Raw genomic sequence first — 20820 nt, 5'->3', positions numbered from 1 at the left:
ACTGAACTTCAACAGGTCTACTTGAAAATATAATGCTTTATATCATATGTACACACACCCTGCTTTTTGTCCTGGGAATGGAGGCAAGTCCCCACAAAGCACCTGCTGTTAATCATGTCCCCACAACGTGGTGAATACAAGCAGAAACACACACACACACATTGAAAGTGTGTACAATAGAACCTGTTCTAATATTTCCACCCTAATTGTAATGGGTGGTGTGACTCGTGGCTGTTTAGAGCTATTGACTTGAGCTAAAGACACACTGTTTGTTTAAGTCATCATTAACACAGGCTTCAATAAGAGTCACTGGCTGCAAGCGTAACACTGATTAGTGTGTGGGTGTGTGTAGAGAGTGTTTAAGTAACAGGATGAAAGAGAACACAATGGCCGTGTTCCTGTATACACTTAAAGCACACATGGGCATGTCTGTCTGTGGATGTATCTAAAAGCTGCAAAATGTAAAAAATGCAACAACAGCAACAAAAAAACCCCCATAATTTTATGTCATTTTATTTCAAACAAGTTTCTGAATTTCCTTTTCAATCTAAGATAACAGAGAGCAGGAAAAGGTTAAACTCAGATTCTGCTTCCTTTATCCATTGTGCACAAGTGTGCATTAGTGGCAATTTCTGATAAAAAGGGAGGATAAAAGATAAAGAGGGGGTATTTAAAAAACACATCTTCAAGAATAAAAGAGCCCCTTCGACAGCAGCCCACCCAGACGCTGTTGCTGGACAGACTGCAGAATTGCAAGGTCAATGTCAGTGAGCATACTTGTCTTATGATTAGAACAGTACATGCATTTCACATATGTACACTGAATTTAAAATGAGATAATACCATTTTGGTGCATTTGGTGGATGGGAAGTGGTGTATTGGATTACATGAACAAGCTCCTCCAAAACTGATCAATATCAAAGTGGTTTTACAAGGAAGACCTTGACCTACATTGATCCAGTGACATTTTTATCAGGTTCCACTAACAATGCATTAATGTTTTAGCATTATTAAATTCTCTGTGTAAAGTACCAAGCCAACACTTGACACTATCTGTGTGTAATGATGTTCATCATAAAAAGATCAACAACCCCATTAAAATACAAATAATGCCCATTACTTTGTAGCTTTACACACAATGACTCATTCACAAGTCTCAAGCTGTCCAGCGAGATGCAGATAGCAAATCAGCCACAACTTCTCCTCCCTTCTATCTAGTTAGCTAGAACATTTGATTGGTGCTGACTGATATTGCTAACAACACTGATATTGATTGTAATGTACACTGCTTTCTGGAGCCACATCTCATTTCTTTATACTTCACAAGGAGCATGAGCAATAAGTGGAGCAACTTTTTGAAATGTGTGAACATTTGCGGAAATTCAATAGAGAAGAGAACAGCAGAGTTTGTGCTATTCTACTGAGCTTGAAAGTTGCGACCGCCTTTGTTTTTCAACACAAGTCGAACTCTCAGTCTGTGAAGCTGGATTTAAGACCATGTTTTTTTGTGATGTACTGATGTATGTCAGGATTCCTGATTTTGCTTTGGTAAGAAACTTAGTTATGCATGTGATGTGATGCACATGTAGTAACCTGTTATGTTGGAAACTGGTTGGATGAGCTTGGGGGAAAGAATTGTATAAAATAGAGCTGATTGCATCTTAGGGACATCCGCTTTGCCAGCTGATTGCACTGCTTGTTCTTTACACCTGGAAGGAAAAATCACCACAGACTTTAGCTTGTGCAGCTAGCGAACAATGAAGAACCACTTACTGCATAAGAGAGAGAGTAAAAGTAAAAAGTTTCCTTCTTTTCCACCGAGTTTGTTGTTGTTTCTGTCACTAGCTAGCTAACATAACCTAATCTAAGACTATTATCAGCACCCAACAACCAACCAAATGACGTCTTGTTCTGTAGTGGAACAAAATAGTTTTTAGAGCATGTTTAGCGCTGACTTTAAAGGCGTATTTTTTTTAAACTTTTGTACTATTTATTACACAGTATATTTTAACTGCATTGATCCGAGCGCTGCATTTGGTATGGTGGATCATGGTGTTCTAGTGTCAAGACTGGAGACCTGTGTGGGTAATAAAGGAACTGTCCTTGAATGGTTTAGATCTTATTTAACTGACAGAAGTTAGATCCTCAGCTCCCATTATGCTTTTCAGAAAAAATTGAATCTCATGTCACTGTTATGCCGATGATTCTCAAACTTACTTTCGTCTTTAAAATAATTCTACAGACCCTCTAAAAGTTTTGTTAGACTGCCTTGATGAAATGAAATCATCATTTGCACTGAATTATTTGAATGTAAATGATCAAAAACTTAGATTGTACTATTTGGACCTTCTGACCCTGGTTTTCCTCTTAAGTGTGACCTTGTCCCTCTGGAACGTCCAGAACTCCTGTTGCAAAAAATCTGAGATGGTGCAAGAGAGCAGTTTTTCATTAGAGAAACAAATAAATTCTGTTGTAAAAGCCAGCTTCTTCCAGCTCTGTGCCCTTGCAAAAAGATCATTTTGTCATCTGCTGACTTTGAGAAAGTGATTCATGCATTCATTTCATCCAGGCTTGATTACTATAATAGTCTTTATTTTGGTATGAGCCAGGCTCTGTCCGACTCTAGACAGGCACACGTAAACACGACCATATTTCCCCAGTCTTGGCTCATTTACACTGGCTTCCAGTACGTTCTAGAACTGATTTTAAGATTGCATTGCTTGTTTTTAAGACTCTAAATGGATTAGCTCCATCATACCTCTCTGTTCTTTCAATTAAAAATACTCCAATTGGAACTCTCAGGTCAGCTGATAAGATGTTTCTGACTCTCCCTAGAAGCAGACTTAAATGCAGAGTAGACCAGGCCTTTGTGAACTTTGGAACAGTCTGCCTTCATATTAGGATCTCTCCAACACTTAGCATCTTTAAAACCCATCTGAAAACTCATCTTTACTCTATCCAATTGTTCAGTCTGACGTCACTAGCCGTGTCTGGGTCTGTTATGTATTTAGTAAAATCAGTTTATAGTTTGTGGCACTACTTTCTGTTATTGAGTGTAGAACACAAAGTGTGGTGTATGCGCGCATTGATATGCCTGCGCCTTGTTTTCCTTAGACTGGTTATTAAAGTAAATTCCTACGACTAAAGAAGGCGTCGTTACTTACCAGTTAAGTTATAAGAGAACATAACAGACTGGCGACGAGGATTAAAACGGATCCCCGATGTGCATTGGACGACAGAGAGGGGGAAATCCTTGTGAAAGTGGCCAAAAAGACACGAAAAACGGTTAGGGCCAAAACAACTAACCCTCCGTGTGGATGCTAGCTCACCTGCCTGGCTAAAGAGAGGACGTGAGTAACATCAATTATTTTAAGTGAAGGACGCTTATAAAAATACCGAAAAATGTCAGGAGGCGTTGGACAAATGGACGTTTTCGATAATGGCACAGAGGATTGGACAACATACGTAGAGAGAGTTGAACAGTATTGTCGAGCTAATAAAGTAGAGGACGAGAGGAAAGTTGCTGTGTTACTGAGTGTGATGGGAGCGAAAACATACAACTTGTTGCGCAGCCTCATCACACCGATCAAACCAGCTGACAAAAGTTTCAAGGAGATCACAGAAGTGCTCCAAAAACATTTCCAACCGAAGCCACTGGTTATAGCCGAACGTTTCCGATTTCATAAACGAAATCAACTAAAGAATGAGTCCACATCGGAGTACATCGCGGAACTCCGGCGGCTGTCGGAACACTGTCAGTTCGGGGAGGGGCTGTCAGATGCGCTGAGAGACCGTTTCGTCTGCGGCATGAACAATGAAGGCACACAGAAACGACTTCTCACAGAGGATAACCTCACTTTGCACCGTGCATTAGAGATAGCGATATCGATGGAGACAGCAGCAAAAGATGCCGGAGAGCTTCAGGGAAAAGGCACGGAGCCGTGTTCTGTAAACAAAATATATCCGCAGCGCAATAACAAATTACCGATGTGCTTCAGATGCGGCAAGAAGTCACATGACGCTGCTAATTGCTGGTTTAAAGAGAAAGAATGCCTGCAATGTAACAAAAGGGGGCATATACAGAAAATGTGTAAATCAAAGCAGTATGATAAAAAGAAAAACAAAATGTGGAAAAGAGACAGAAAGCTGCATGAAGTAAACGAGTCAGAGCCAACTGATTCTGAGGAGGATTTGGCATGCCTGGAACTGTACACAATGCAAGAGAAAGATAACGATGCAATATGGCTCACACCTAAAATACAAGGGATTGAGTTACAGATGGAACTGGACACCGGGTCTGCTCTCTCACTGATTTCATATGAAGATTATAGAAGCAAATTCCCCAATCTGAAACTGAAGCACACCTCGGTGAAACTGAAAACGTACACAGGTGAAAGAATAACTCCTCTGGGAAAACTAAAAGTGAAAGTGGAATATGAGAAAAAGAAATGCAACCTGGAACTTTATGTTCTGAAAAATGGAGGTGTGCCATTATTTGGGCGTGACTGGTTGAAACACATCCGCCTCAACTGGAAAGAAATAAAGTCAATGAGACTGAAACGAGGCCTGAGTGCAAATTCTGTAGATGAAAGACTGAAACAGATCCTTAATAACCATGCCCAGGTGTTCAAAGATGGAATCGGCACCCTGAAAAATATTAAAGCACAGATCATACTAGAGGACAATGCAAAACCAAGATTCCACAAGGCACGCCCTGTACCTTATGCTCTACGCCCTAAAGTTGAAGCAGAGCTTCAACGCTTGGAAGAGCAAGGAATACTCACCAAGGTGGAATGGTCAGATTGGGCTACACCAATAGTATCAGTAAGCAAGAAAGCAAGTGACAGTGTGCGGATCTGTGGTGATTTTAAGGTTTCAGTGAACCCAGTTCTCCGCATAGATCAATACCCACTTCCACGGATAGAAGACATATTCACAGCAGTAGCAGGTGGCAAACACTTTTCAAAAATTGACCTTGCCCAGGCTTATCTCCAGATGGAAGTAGAAGAGACATCCAGAAAATATCTGGTAATAACCACTCACAAAGGCCTATATCAGTACAACAGACTGGTATTTGGTATTGCCAGTGCCCCAGCAGTATGGCAACGTGCCATGGATCAGGTCCTACAAGACATTCCAGGAACACAGTGTTTTCTGGATGACATAATCGTCACTGGTGTTGATGAGGAGACTCATCTGGCTAACCTAACAGCAGTCCTGGCCAGGCTAGAAAAATATGGACTGAGAGCAAACAAAAACAAATGTGAGTTCTTTAAGGATGCCATTGAGTATTGTGGACACAAGATCGACAGACATGGGCTCCACAAAACCAAGGACAAAGTTGAAGCAGTCCTGAAGGCACCAGAACCTAAAAATGTGAGTCAGCTGCGCTCTTTCTTGGGCTTAATTAATTATTACCACAAGTTTCTACCAAACCTTTCAACAGTCCTGCACCCGCTGAACTCTCTGCTGCAACAAAATGTCAAATGGAAATGGACAAAAAACTGTGAAGAGGCATTTAATGGCGCTAAGCAGCTCATTACATCAGAGGAGGTTCTGACACACTTTGACTCCAATCTACCACTTCGCCTCGCCTGTGATGCCTCACCATATGGCATTGGTGCTGTGCTATCTCACAAAATGCCTGATGGATCGGAACGCCCAGTTGCCTTTGCTTCAAGGTCCCTAAATGCAGCCGAACGCAACTATGCGCAGATAGACAGAGAAGCACTCAGTCTAGTGTGGGGCGTGAAGAAGTTTAATCAGTATTTATATGGGCGACACTTCACCCTGATCACAGACCACCGACCGCTGGTGTCCATCTTTAACCCTCAGAAAGGTATTCCAATCATGGCTGCGGCACGCTTGCAGCGATGGGCCTTGTTCCTAGGTGCACACACCTACACCATTGAGTTCAAAGGGACAAAGTTACATGGAAATGCAGATGGACTTTCACGTCTTCCACGCATGCAACCCACTGAAGAACTGACTGATCCAGCTACTGTGTTTCACGTTACACAAATGGAACCCCTACCTGTCACAAATGCTCAGGTGAAAAGGGAAACGAGCCGAGACACAATCTTGTCCAAAGTATACGATTTTACTGTGAATGGTTGGCCGTCCTGCACTGACACTCAGTTCTCTGCGTACTCCACCCGCAAAGACCAACTATCCGTTTGCCAAGAATGTGTTATGTGGGGAACTCGTGTCATCCTGCCACCCAAACTACGTACAACGGTACTGGACTCACTGCACATTGGACATTTAGGTGTGGTTAAGATGAAATCTCTTGCTAGAAGCTATGTTTGGTGGCCAGGCCTTGACTGTGAAATAGAGAACATGGCAAAATCCTGCACTGGTTGTCAGCAGACGCTGCGTCAACCTCAAACAGCACCTGTACACGCGTGGGAGTGGCCATCCGCTCCATGGCAACGCATCCATATAGACTATGCTGGCCCATTTATGGACCAAATGTTCCTAGTTGTGGTTGATGCTCACTCAAAATGGCCAGAAATCTTCCCCGTAAAGCAAGCAACAGCTGCCAGCACGATCAATAGCCTTCGGTCACTGTTTGCACGCACAGGTCTGCCACAACAGCTCGTAAGTGACAATGGTCGTCAGTTTACTGGAGAGGAGTTCCAGTGTTTCCTTCGGAGTAACGGCATACGACATATCACTTCAGCTCCCCATCATCCTGCAACAAATGGACAAGCCGAACGGTTCATTCAGTCCTTCAAGCGGTCAATGAAAGCCAGTCGCACAGAGGGGAAGCCGCTACAACAGAAAATAGACAATTTCTTACTGGCTTACAGGAACGCCACCCATGCAACAACTGGACACACACCTGCAATGCTCTTCATGGGACGAAATCTGAGATCACGTCTAGATTTGCTGAAACCAGACATTCGCAAGAATGTCCAAGACAAACAGTCTTCCATGGTGGACGCAACAAGAAACAAAACTAGATTCTTCAATGCCGGACAAAAAGTTCTCGCCAGGGACTACAGAGACCCAAGTCAGAAATGGCAGCCTGGCACGATCCTGTCACGGACCGGACCACTGACATATACTGTAGATGTTGGAGCCAACTTAGTCTGGCGTAGACATGTTGATCAGATTGTAGATGCGGAAAGCCACATGGTTCCACAGCCACCTGAGAGCACATCTACACACCAAGATTCAGAAGAGTTTGCCCTCGCTCCACCACCTGAGGTTCAGGATTTACGTGAAGCTACCGATGCTCACACACCTGAACTTACCACACAGAGCACTATGGAGTCTGACCAAATAGGCAGACGGTACCCTGAGAGAAATCGCAGAGCACCTCAGAGACTGAACTTATAGGTTTCACGTTAATTCTGTAGGAAAGCAGTTTAAATGTTTAAGAGGAAACAACCTACCTACATGTTGTAAATCACTGAGTAGGTGTCATATTTCAGTTCAAGTTAAATTATTGGTTTACAACATTATCTGAAATATTTTGATTGTTTGGTACCTATTGTGTTCATCAAGGTTGGATGGGAGGAACTGTTATGTATTTAGTAAAATCAGTTTATAGTTTGTGGCACTACTTTCTGTTATTGAGTGTAGAACACAAAGTGTGGTGTATGCGCGCATTGATATGCCTGCGCCTTGTTTTCCTTAGACTGGTTATTAAAGTAAATTCCTACGACTAAAGAAGGCGTCGTTACTTACCAGTTAAGTTATAAGAGAACATAACAGGGTCTAAACTCCGCTGCAGGTCCATATATCAAACAATCACTATGGCATTACTGAGAGTTGAAAAACTGTCTAAAGTCTTTCATCTTTAATAAAATGATCAGCGTTCTGCTCTACCAGGTATAACAATTGAGTTTAACATCCAGGCATCCATGAAAACGGAATTTATGACATTTAACGGAGTTAGAAGTTAGCAGGGAGTTAGCTCGCTAGCTTCTATCTAAATACAATATAGCATGTCCTGACTGCGGGGTTTTGGAAACAAATTAAAATGTACAGCTCTGTTATCACTTCCAGCATAAATGAAGACAGAAAACTAAACAGCAGTGACGTTTGTAGGGTTACTGAAGTTTGGCTAGCTGGTATATAATGATGTGCTACGTGACCGCTAGCGACACAGCTATGTTAGCATAATATAAACAAGCTAACTTTTTTTCCACTCGATAAAAGTTAACGTGAGTGTTCTCGGTGGTCAGGAACAAATGTAATCGCATGGCAGGATGCTGTAAAAGGACCTAACTTCAGCCAGGAGAACAACTGAGATAATCCATCCACAATACAAGGTTAGTCATTCATATACTGCTGCATGGGCTGGGCTGTAGTTACATCCTAAGGTTTTAAAAACTGAGCTTAAATAAATGATTAGTGGTAATAAAAGCCGAGGGAGGTCAATAGGGATCACTGACTGTTTTAGGAGCTTTTTGAGATCAAATAGAAGAAAATACATAACATTAAAGATGTTAACAACACAAAAGCCATATGCAGACTACTTTAGGCCCGGAAGTAGGATTCGTCGCGTCATCACTGAACAACCGGATAGCTTTTAATGGTAAATGAGTTTTTGTTTTGTTCTTTGTGTGTGTTTGTTCTACTTTTCACTTTTTTTTTGGTCAACCTGTGTCATTTTTAAATGTGCTTTTAAATAAATTGATTGATTGATTAACAGTTTTTAATATACATCAACACTTAGGTGGTTCAATTGATGGGCCAGATGCATCTTTGAGGTCCTGCGTCAGGTCTTTGCAGGACTTTTCCTATTTCCTAAGATCATACACAGAACACAAGACTTTCTGGCATTTCATTCACTGTAGATAGTTGCAGGGATGTGCCAGGTGTTCAGATAATAACTTGTTTTGTTAGTGCAAATATACTATTTTATGACTGTGAAACTGTATTATCTTTGGTATTTTTGCAGATTCAGCTGGAGAAATTATGCATGATGACGCATGATGTACTTTTGTTTTCTGTTATGTACACACACAACACTGGTTTGAGTTTGGTGCCTTTTTAATGCCTATATGATTTGTATGTCAATGCAAGCTGGCAAAACTACATCTCAAAGCCATTCGAGTCTGTTTTGTAGCAGTGTTGTTGTACAAAAACCTTTTGTAATTTTAAAAAAATGGTGTAAAACTGGTATTACTTACGGAGTAATCCAGCATCTATCCAAAATTTTAAATTGTCAAGTCAATTAAATTTGTATAAATTTGGATCAAGGTAAATAGAAAACAACAAAAACAATCCCATCTCATATTTGATGGAGCAGAAATGCAAAGAAACCTCTGGAAAAGCAACACAGGAAGGGTCCTGTCCTAGCACACGCAATGCAACAGATGATTTCAAATTTATAATAAAAAAATACTTCTGACTATATCCTTGCGATATGCTCATACCTTTGACTGTAAAACCAAATGATAACACACCTATCACCTAATTTTTTCCAACATTTCTTACTTCTGGATCTCTCGTATCCTGAAATAACTTCTACCATCCCAGCCTACGTTGCATCATCTCCAATGCCTTCCTGTTCTCTGTGTCCTCGCTGGCTGTTTTCTGCCCCACGAAACTCCAACACCCTGATCTTTCTTTCAGCCTCTTTGCTTCCTCCATAATTATTCTTTCCCTCTCCATGTCCCAGTTCCTTCTCCATTGCTCTGCTTTCCTTTCCCTCCATCGCTCTCCCTCCCTCTCTCTCTACTCCCCTCTCTGTCGCCTCAGGAAGAATTCAGCACCAACTGACAGTCTGATTTAGTTCCAATACCAACCTCCCATCTCTCTTTCTCTCTCTGTCTCTCCCCCTCTATTTCTCTCTAGAGAGAGGGTGCTGCACATAAATCTCTGCTGTATCCATCTATTACCTTCTACAGTCGAGCCCTGACCTAATTCCTCCCCATCTCCAATGTGTCAGTAGGTCCACAATATAGTGGCCGTACGATAGTCTCTCGCTCTCCCTGCCTAATCCAGGCTAGGTCTCTTCTGTGTTTTATGGTTAATAATTTTACTAACACTATCTCATATTACCTCATACCACTAATGTAATAAGACAAATTGCCCATATATATTTCACTTTATTCCCTAATCACCATTTCTTTCTCTGGTGGTATTCAAAAGCACTGTGTGTGAATTTGTGCGTGTGTGTGTGTGTGAATTTGTGTGTGTGTGTGTGTGTGTCTAAGATGATGGCTCTTTCAAGAATCTATCTCTGTCATCCTTACTGAAAATTATTGCATCAGTGCTATAGTCTAGCAGCATGATAAAAGGGACAACTTCAGCCATTTTTAAAAGGCTATTATCATTCCTAGCAAGATCGAGATTTATTAAACTTGCCTGCCGTCCTTCGGGTCTAAAGCCAAATTTACCTCCAGCGTTAGCCACTGGTACAAATCTATTTCCACCACAGAATCACCAGCACAGTCATATATTATTATATCGAGACAGGGGGCATTGTTGGAACCTTGAGTCCCCCCAAAACAGCTCACTCTCTGCCCCAGCATAGTAAATATTGTCTGCCCTGGAGGTCCAGTGCTGGAGTCAGGCCTTTTACTTGCCCATTTTCCCCTTCTGTATAAAGGTGCTGATGAAGTGCAACTGATGATAGCTGTGCTCTCTTGTGAGGACTTTTATTGTACTTTTGAGACCTGCAGATTCATGTCTAGTTAATTGGACTACTTAGTTAATTAACAAGTAGCCAACAATTAATGAAAGGAGCCTAGTGGCTTGGAAGTTAGCAATGTTTCAATAACAGGATAAACACACGCAGGTCAGGTGAAGATTGTTCAGTTGTCTGCAGGATATCACTGACGAAAGGGCTGAAAGGGGCCGCGAGAGGCAACACTTACAAGGCCATGCAACCTTAAAATCACAGCTTCCTATTTTTATGCACAGAAGATCTAACATGTTCATTATTGAGCTTTATTGCTGCTGTTATTTGTGTACAGAGCTGTTTCGTGTCTTGTGTTACAATTCATGCTAAGCTAACTGGCTACTGCGTCTAATGGACAGATATGACACTGGATACAATATGCTCAGCTAGCACAGCAAGACTATGAAGAAATTTGTTTCTCTGAATTTTGACTGTCTTTTCATTTTGATTCCTAGAAAACTGTCTGCATGCTGCATGTCATCAAAAAAAAGGAAACGAAAAAGCTACTCCACACTGAGATACAATTTGACAGCTAAAATGTCAGACTTACATTTACACACTGTTGTCTTCAGGCTTTTGTGTGTGGCGTGGTGAAAATGGAAGCGGAGGCAAGCTCAGCATCATGCTTTAGCATATGACAGCATTCTCTTATATTTTATAATGCTAATATATAGTCATGGCTATAGATGTTGACAAAGTAAAGACAAATGGAGGAAGAAGATCTAAAGTATCTAACGGTCTTGGTTTGCTGATACAGTCTGTAACATTCAGTCCTTCCAGTGTGTCCATCGTCTGTATATAAAGTTTGGTTAAACCCACGTTTATCCAGCCAGTCTGATCTTCAGAGGTGGGCAGGACTCCATTTATCGTCTCCTTTCAGATGGGTTCATACTTCCAAAGTGCCCCTTAAAAAATACTCAATCAGAAGCAAAAGCCAGAAGGGAATAGAAAGAAATGAAACGATCTGTCTCGAGCTGGAGTCACACTATGGATGTGGCAAATGGCAGATTGGGCTTTCAGTCCGGTCAGTAATAAAAGGTTGCCCACCAGCTGATTTGAAACATGTAGGCCAATAAAGTTGACTGAAGAGATCGCGCCACTGCCGTGAAAGGTTTTTCTTGAATTCCAACGACGCCTGAGAATGAAAGTTTCCAAACGCTCGTCTTGAAATTTAAACACAAACCTTTTCTGGTGCTACTCTAAGGTAGTAAGGGGAGTCTCAGCGGTGAGAGGTGATATTTCAGGGTATTTTTGGACTTTGGAGGAAGGTGTAGAGGTGGCTTCAAGGTTGGCTGGATTAGAGGAGAAGGAAAAAGGTTGATGGGGACAGAAAGACAGCTGGATGGGAAAAGAGGAAGGGCAAAGAAGAAAAATGTAGTTTAGGGTGAGAAACGCAGATGGAACTGTGAGTAGTGGAGGATTTGAGATGAAATGGGGAGGAAAATCAGCTCAGCATGGAACGTAATGAAGAGACGGGCAAAAAGCTGATATGTACCTTTTGTCTCCTTATTTTTAAATTCCTGTGTGAGTGCATGCGTGTCTGCATGTGACCACTTCTAGCCCTCAGCTGGAAGAATGGTGATGATGACTTTATAACTTCTTTATAAAAAGCCTCTGATTGCTTTTTGTTTAAAAAAATCATAAAGTGCTGGGTTTATTATTAATGTGAAGCTTGTTTATCATTCCAACAAACTGTGTAACCTGTCAGTGCACCAGGAGGTGCTGCAGAAAGGCGTTATGGTAATATGGGACTATTTTCAGTTGGAGTTACCTCCAGTGGCCCTTTCTCCACTCCTCTCTTTCCTCTTTGCTTCCCCTCTCCTATTAGTTCTTCCTCCCCCGTTCCCCTTTCTTCTCGCTTTCCTATTTCCACTTGATATTTCCCCGTTTCTTCTCTCCTCTCCTCTCAGCAGGATTATTGATGACCTCGTATTCTCGGTGGCCAGGCGGACACGAAACAGAGACCCCTGCAAAGAGTGAAACAGCATCACAACCCCTCGGGCAGGTGACCAGGTGAGTGACTCGTTGTGTGTGTGCGTGTGTGTGTGTGTGTGTGTGTGTGTGTGCATATGTGTGCGCGTGCATGTTTGCATGTGAGAGATGGGATTTGTGTTCAGGTTGAAGTTATGGTAGTTGCGCTGACAGAGGCAAAAAGGTAAAGGGGGGGAAAAGAGGAAAAAGAGGAAGAGAATTCATTTTCTCCAGAGGGATGAGAGGTTTTGTGTGTGTGTGCGTGTGTGTGTGCGCACGTTGTGCAGTAACAGTGGACTCCTGCTACCTCCAGCCCTGCAGGCCTCTCAGAATAAATGGATTTTCTTTTTCTATTCTAGGACACACTGGACCTTATTTCCTTCTCATTCCCTTCTCTCTTTCAATCTCTGTCTCCATCTCTGTTCTCCCCGAGCAACAAGAACATGCTCACAGATGTTTCAGCCCACACTCCCAGCTCTATTATCTCATAGAGTGCCATTAATAGATTATAATTTAATTTAATAGTACTTTATTACAGTAGACTTGAATAAGGCGCTGAACCAGTAAAAAAAAAAAATCTAAGTAAATATCACCACTCGTGTGATCTAAAATAAGAAGAATATGAAGGATAGTCAAAATGATTGTAATGACAGTGATGCACTGTTGCTAGGGTTACCGGGCGTTTGATATCATTTGCACTGATTCTGAAGAGTAGTGAAGAGTAAGTGTTAACTGCTTATCCTGTAACTTAAGAGGTGTTAGGACATACATAGGAACTAATGAGACACAAGTTAGCGCTGTGACCTCACAGCAAGGTGGTTTCGGGTTCAAATCCACCAGCTGGTTGAGGTCTTTCGCTCCACAGAGACTAATGTTCTCCTGGTGCTTGTGTAGGTTCTCTCCAGGTACTCCAGCTTCCCCACACAATTCAAAGACATGTGCGTTAGCTTAACTGGTGTTTCTAAATTGCCCAGAGACATGAGATAAGATAAGATAAGATAAGATAAGATAAGATAAGATAAGATAAGATAAGATAAGATAAGATAAGATAGAACTTTATTAATCCCTCGGGTGGGTTCCTCTGGGAAATTCGACTTCCAAAAAAAAGCACAGCAACGACCGAAGTTACAGTTACAGAACTGTTATATATATATATATATATACACACACACACACACAAATTGCCCAGAGACATGAGTGAGCATGGATGCTTGTCTCTCTCTCTCTCTGTAGCCCTGTAGGGAAACCTTGCTAGGGTGCACTCAGCTGGGATAGGCAATAGTCAATAAATATTCTGATCTATAAGCAGAACCAAAACTGGCACTGTTATTAATTAAATCTCATCCATCCATTACCAAATATATAATATTGTGCTGTCGGTGCAGTAAATGCATTCCGATGCTAAGAGCCCAGTCCACAGACTGCACTGTCTACTTTTCTTTCTACTGTACAACAGTAAACAAACATTTTACATTGGTAACACCACCGGACATGGAAATTATACCAGTTTCCTGTTTGAATTAAGGTATTCATATCCGTAAAGACCCCAAGTGGCATGATGATGTGTATTTTTGACTATTATCTTTTAACTGCTTTGAATTTACTGTCATTATCACTTAAACACAATTTTAAATAGTTTCAATAATCTTCCTTTACATGGGCGCCCTTACCACCTGACACATTTGGGGTTTTGATACCAAAATATGGAAAAATGTATATAATCTGAACGCACCTAAAAATTAATTAAACTCGTTGAATCCCCAGATGTCATGTTTTAAAGACTAACAAAAGTCCATCCTGTCAGCCATTATTACTCATGTGATCCACGACAGGCTAGCATAGAGACCACATGGTAAAGAGGTGTTAATAGTGTTAAGTACAAACTACACTCATCTCTGTAACGGGGACTCAAATGGCCCTGAAAACTAGGACTGACACAACTGTCTCATGAATTTGTCTTGATACACTGTAGGTTAGAACAACTGAAACGAAACAGGATGATGCTAGCTAGCTACATGTCTGCCACTTTTTTCAGATATCAACTTGATTTTAATGGTAATTGTTTGTTATTTAATGTTGAAAAAAAAGTCTTAAATAGTCTGAATTAACCCACTAAATGGCAGGTCCAGTTTGTCCAAAGACATCGCAAAGGGACTGAAAAGATAAATATGCTGTATCTTGGAAATATCTCTGAAGCACACGATTTCATCATCTATGCATTTGTGGCAGTCAAAGTTCAGGGGAACCCATCACAAAATGTGGGGAACAGTGTAAAGTTCAACACATCTGATGCTTTTGAAATGAAATAAAACAGTCGTGTAGTCGCAACACTGGTGTAATATTATAAGGCTAATGACATTTTTAATCTGTGCAACACAAAGTACCAAACAAAGATGTTAAAAACAAAAAAACCCTGTTTCAGCTGTGTCAACTGTTGCCATGGGTTTGATAATGTTAGCTGTCCTGCAGGTGCATATTTTGTCCTTCTAGAAGCAACGCTTGCAACTCAGCAGCAATTTTGGCAACACAACACAATGCATCAAAATTCAATGAAATATAGGCAGTGGAGTTAGAGACAGAGCAGCAGGGACCTCTTCAGCCAGCCCCAGATCTCAGCTTAGCTCAACAATTTGTCATCTCATAAAAGTGCCACTGCTGAATATGACAGCTTAGTATCAAGCAATGCTCCTTTTTATTTAAGTCACCAAAGCAGAATAAAAAGCTGCCCTTGATTTTTTGATTTTCTTTTTCAATTCTAGTGTAGGTGTTTAAGACATGTCCTTGTTTTTTATTCTAAGCACCCCTCAAGCTTCGATTGCACTCCACAGTGAGAGCATCTCAGATTCTTGACATTGTCCAGAGAGGGTCAATCTCTAAGCAGTCTCCATGGTGATAACTGCATTACTTTAAATTTTACAACAGCAAATGGAGGAGGCAGGGCGTAGGAAGGCAGAGGGAGAGATTCAAGTTTCATCACAGTCTGCGCATTAAGAGATGCAACTACTCCCACTGGTGAAAAGCTCTAATAAATGTTCCATGCAAATAAAACCATTATAGACACAGTGACAAGTCCATTCTGCAACCTTTAGAGCTGTTTGTGTTTGGCTGGCAGGTGCTGTTAAAGTATCATGCATCTTAAACCGGTTCTGGTCCATTTGAAGTGCTGAATAAGTCAGAGATATTACTCAACAATACCCGATATACATCCATAAAACAGAAGCGCTGCCTACAGTGATACATTATTAATAGATCTGCCAACACTGACTTCTTATTCCCAAAAAAGAAATTTACTTTAACAAAGTAAAGGCAAAAGTACCTTTACTTTGTCTCGGGTGATTCTTATTCCCCCATGCCATCAATTATGGTAAAAGTCTATAAGTGCAAAAGACCTAAAGTCATTACATCAGCTCTCTGATGGCCTTTTTCCAGAAGTCTTTAACACAGTGCAGTAGCTCATTGATCAGGATCTGAAAAATCAAGCATTACCTTTAATAATCAGCTCATAGTCCAATACTTATTGTTACCTTTGCTCTCATGGGGGAGGTTCGTGATATTATGTTTGTGTATGTTTGTGCGCAGTCATTTCCCAAAAAGTGTGGCTCATTATGGATGGTGCTATGTGTAGGTCAAATGCTGAGTGTTGGAAATTTGGGTCTAAACAGCAACAGAAAGTGGCAGGGAAGTTCAGCACCGATGGAAAAATGCAAAAAGACATCAAAGACAATATTTTTAAAAAGTATCAGGAAAAAATGGTCTGGTTTTGTTTTTTATATACTTTGTTTCACTTCACCTGTTTGGTTGTTGTAACTTGAGTCTTCTCCACAGCTCCAGCAGAAGCAAGGGGAGCCCACAGGCCTGTTGTTCCACATATTTTTGACAGTATCCCCTACTGACAGTAAACAGCTACAACATGTAGACAAAGGTCTGCAAAGCAGCTCTGCATTGCACCAATGCACCGCTATGTTGGTCCCTAGATGGGCTAAATTTAGCCTGAGGTTACAGCGCTGGTGTTTTTGTGACTTTGTTTGCATTAAACTCATTTATAAGGAAACATATTACTGCTCTATCCCTGCAGACAACTCTACTGACTCCTGAAGTTGACTTAATTTTTTCAGCCCTCAAAATTGCCACTTGGATTTTCATTTAACTAAGATTTTTAAAAATGTAGGGATGTCAGTATATTAGACATTTAAGCACCTAGCCTTGTACTAACCTTTGTATCAGATTTAGAAATGATGCAAAAACGTGTTTAGCGGAATGAATATTTTTTCATTTGTTCCCTGTACTCAGGAAAAAATTTGATATAAACCAAAATCAAAAATCTGATTAAATATCGAATTGTGCAGGGTTGGTTTTAGGGTTGCTGTCATGACCAATGATGACTCATATCGTGCTAAACTTGCCATTTGACCTGTTAAATGTAGCATACCATAAGTCAGCGGTCCCAAACCCCTGGGCTGGACCGTGAGTCGTTTGGTGCCGGGCCGCGAGAGTTGAGGATCAGGTGTGAAATTTATGGTTTTCAGGGTTTTTTATCATTAACTCGGTTTCCCTGGGTCTTTTCACGTGTTGTAGTTATTATTTATGCATTACCATAGCGACCAGAGAGCATTAGGGGGCAGAGAGGAGGATGTTACTCTCAATGCTGTTGGCGCATTTCAGGAGGACGCTGCTAATAAAGTTGCATAATTACACAGTGAATTCAGGTTTTTGTTATTATTTTAAAGCCGAATACATATTTTATTATTATATTTACAAAATACCACAGTTTTTTGTCTTCGTCATATCATTTTACTTTGTTGTATTTATCCGCGACACTTTAAATGCCGGTCCATGAAAATATTGTCTGACATTAAAGCGGTCTGGGGGGCGATAAAAGGTTGGGGACCATTGCTATAAGTATCATGCTCGTTATATAGAATCCATTGACATGACACTGACTGACACTCATGACAATTTAGGAGCACAAAAACATCAACGTGATATCTTACAATTTTCTATATTTCAAAAATCACTTCAAAAGCATTTTTGTTGACATGTCATCATAAAAACTTTTCCGTGTGCCATTTTAAGGCTTTACAAATGGTCAGCGTTGTAGTTAAGATGCTCATAACAAGAAAAGCAGAAAAGGGGTAGCATGTAGCTCTCCATGGCTCGTGATTTCCAAGGATTCACAAACAATCAGTGTGTTTATTTTAAGCCAGACAGGTGTACCAGAGGAGCGGGGTTTTTCATAAAGTGATTGAACTTTCATGTAGTCTCGGAAATTATAAGAAAAGCAGTCTAGAAAATGAGCAACTGAATGAAACACTCCAATGCATGACATCATCCTTTTTTAAGAAACAGACACACGCAGATAATGTCAGAAATGAGACAGACGGAAGCCACATATGCTGGAAGAAAGATCCTGCAGAACTCTGACGTTACACTTGCTTTAGGTGATTGATCAGATGTTTTAGTCATGCTTTTGTCAGGGTTAGTGAAAAAGAGCTCGAGTAAGGGCCCATATGTGCACATAGAAACAAGTAGAAACAGTTGAGGTGGTTAAATTTCAAGACAGAAAATCAGCATCAGCCGTAAATACACGGGGGGGACACGTGAGGCAGGTGAGGTCGACCTTCTGGTCAAGTGACTCAGACCAGAGGGAAAGCTGAGTGTATCTGCTGTGTGGATTGGGTGGGGCAGAAGTGAAACAATCGAAGCAAAACAGGGCAGGGATAGGTAATGCAGAAGTCTCACAATCACGCTGTTTCTGAAATAATGTCATCATTCAGCCACTTACTAACCATGAACCAACTGCAGAGTCGCATTACACTGCGGCACAGAGATCATGAACACTACTTTTCTGTTAGTAGTGTAAGGTCTGTGTGTAGTAGATAATTCCAGGCAGTCAGAATTGAGATACTCAAATACAACGATGAGTACTAAACACAGTGCACTGTGTATATGTATATCTTTGTAGCTCAACCACTTAAAGACTTTGGAATATATACATTAGCTAAACTACTTATGATCAGATATACAGGCTTATTTGACTCCTCAAACATGCATGCAGCTGTAACGATACATTAAACCAAAATGGTAACTTATTGTCAGCCTTTCTCTCACAGGAGAACTTACTGAATAAAGTAAAGAGGACAAAGGACATCAACAGTACTAACAGGCTGGGGAGCTCTTTGTTTTTCTGCTTAATTACGCATCTTTCCACAAATCAGTCAAGTTGAAAGTTTTCTAATTGCTGGCAAAAGGAAAGTCAGGTCATCTCTCAGTGTGAACACTAAACAGTTTTTGTATTTGTGAGTGCAGTTATGTATTTGTTGTGTTTAGGCATCCTAGCATTAGCAGAAGCCCAGCCAGCCTTCTGCATAAATATGCTGCAGGTTCCTTCTGTGTCAGCTTTGTCAATATTTCCTGGGCAAATTACAAAGAAAGAAAACATTTTCTTCCCCGGGGAGTGGAAGGGTGATCATCGCCTGCTGCCATGTTTTAGCAACCAACAAACAAGATGGATCTTATGGTCTTAAAAACTTTAATTCTTATTGAGTTCACTGTATTTCTCTAAGAAAAAATATCTTCTTACTTTTTCAGCACTTGTTGGCATAAACACCTTCTGTTTGCTTGTGTGTAGAAAGTCATCATAATATATTTGTCTGCATTCTGGATGAGTTGTACAATAAATGCTAATTAAATTAATGCGCAGCAGTTAACTGTATACTGCTAAGTTGTGCCCATCTGAGAGTGCTTTGTGTTCACTAGCGTGCACACACACAGACACACACACACACAGAAATGTCATGTTAACAGAAACACAAGGAACCAAAATATTAACTATAAAAAGTATCGTTAAATTGATTTTGAATGTACAATTGAGTATAAATGATTATAAATATGCACATAAGGACAGTATTATTTAAAATCTAGGAGTGGAGAACTACGTTCATCAGCTAATGCTAGCTGTCTTAGCTGTCCAGCTAGCTAACCTGCTAATTAGCGCTAAGTAGCATACAAGTAAAAATAATTTCACATAATTAAATTTCCTTAAAATGACATTTTCCTCAAGGAACTTACCTTTGGTCAGAGGCGACTATTTCCCATCTTGCTCACCCTGTCAAAATGAGACTTTCTCATACAACTATGAATCTTTAATTCATAGTACAAACTTTACTTTCTATATATTGTGCTGGGGTCAATTTCTCAAAAGTCAGCCTTCCTTGCAGAAAATGTAGCGCTATTTGCCACACAATCAGCTAACGCTAGCAAGGTTTGCTGGTGAGTATTTGCTAACACCGGAAAAAATGCCCATGCATGCACTTCTTGCATGGCCTGTCAGTGCAATTAACAACTCAACGGCTCATATTATTTCTCAGACAGTACCAGCAGTTAAAAGATCAACCGAGTAAGCCACAATCGCTAATATGAAGCCTAGCATACTGTAGCTACCTGTGTCAGCATGCCTGCAATTTAAGCTGCCAAACTCATAATAATATCCCTGTGCAAATTTCCTCACTGCTTCTCAGTTGCCCGCTGTGGTGACCCCTAGTGAATAAGTGAGCAGCCAAAAAGAGCTACATGAAGGGGAAACCAAAATGGTTTCTTCTTTTTTTCTTTGGCTCTAAAGTTAAGCATTTAAAATTGGAGTCTATTGGGACAGGCTTTATTTTGGAGCCCACTTAGACTTACATGAGCTTATGTGACTAATTTGTGTCTATGACAGCTTCTTCTCCCAGAGAAGCAGGAAACATTTGACTATTTCCCCCCCGGACATACATTTAAAATAAAAGTAACAACAACAGGTTTTCTACTTTCTACTAAGGCTTCACCTTACTACAGTAAAGAGTGGATGGCTATAAGAAATATATTACAGTAAGATTAAAGGCAAATGACCTCAGATCATTTCCTTCACTGATTTACAAAACTAATTCATTGGAACCAAGTCGATTCATCCCGTGGCAATTAAGCAAATAGATGACGTGGCGCTGTCTCGATAAAAGCAAAAAATGTTCTTCATTAATACGGGACCTTAACCTGCCATGGGTCAGTGACCACAAGATGCGAGTGTGTCTGAATATCTGATAGAGTTGTTAGTTGCTCATTAAAATACCATTTAGGTAAGACTTAATTTTGAATGCGCTGAACTGTATCAGTGTGAGGAGGAGCTCAGCCGTATGGTTTTAATTAAATACCATCACCACCACACATACATACAC

At 40.7% G+C, this 20820-nt stretch overlaps 1 protein-coding gene across 1 annotated transcript; it reads left to right on the top strand.

Moving 5' to 3' along the window:
* Positions 1-3002: 3002 nt before the first annotated feature.
* Positions 3003-7680, top strand: LOC113007357 (uncharacterized protein K02A2.6-like). Its single transcript, XM_026143808.1, has one exon. It carries the CDS (start codon positions 3403-3405, stop codon positions 7342-7344), a length of 3942 nt encoding a protein of 1313 aa, XP_025999593.1. The 5' UTR covers positions 3003-3402; the 3' UTR covers positions 7345-7680.
* Positions 7681-20820: the final 13140 nt, after the last annotated feature.

This window comes from Astatotilapia calliptera, chromosome 16 (genome assembly GCF_900246225.1).
Source record: "Astatotilapia calliptera chromosome 16, fAstCal1.2, whole genome shotgun sequence".
In the NCBI taxonomy this organism is placed as follows: Eukaryota; Metazoa; Chordata; class Actinopteri; order Cichliformes; family Cichlidae; genus Astatotilapia; species Astatotilapia calliptera.
Note: the sequence above shows the minus strand (reverse complement) of the source record. Positions and strands in the feature narration are given on the sequence as shown.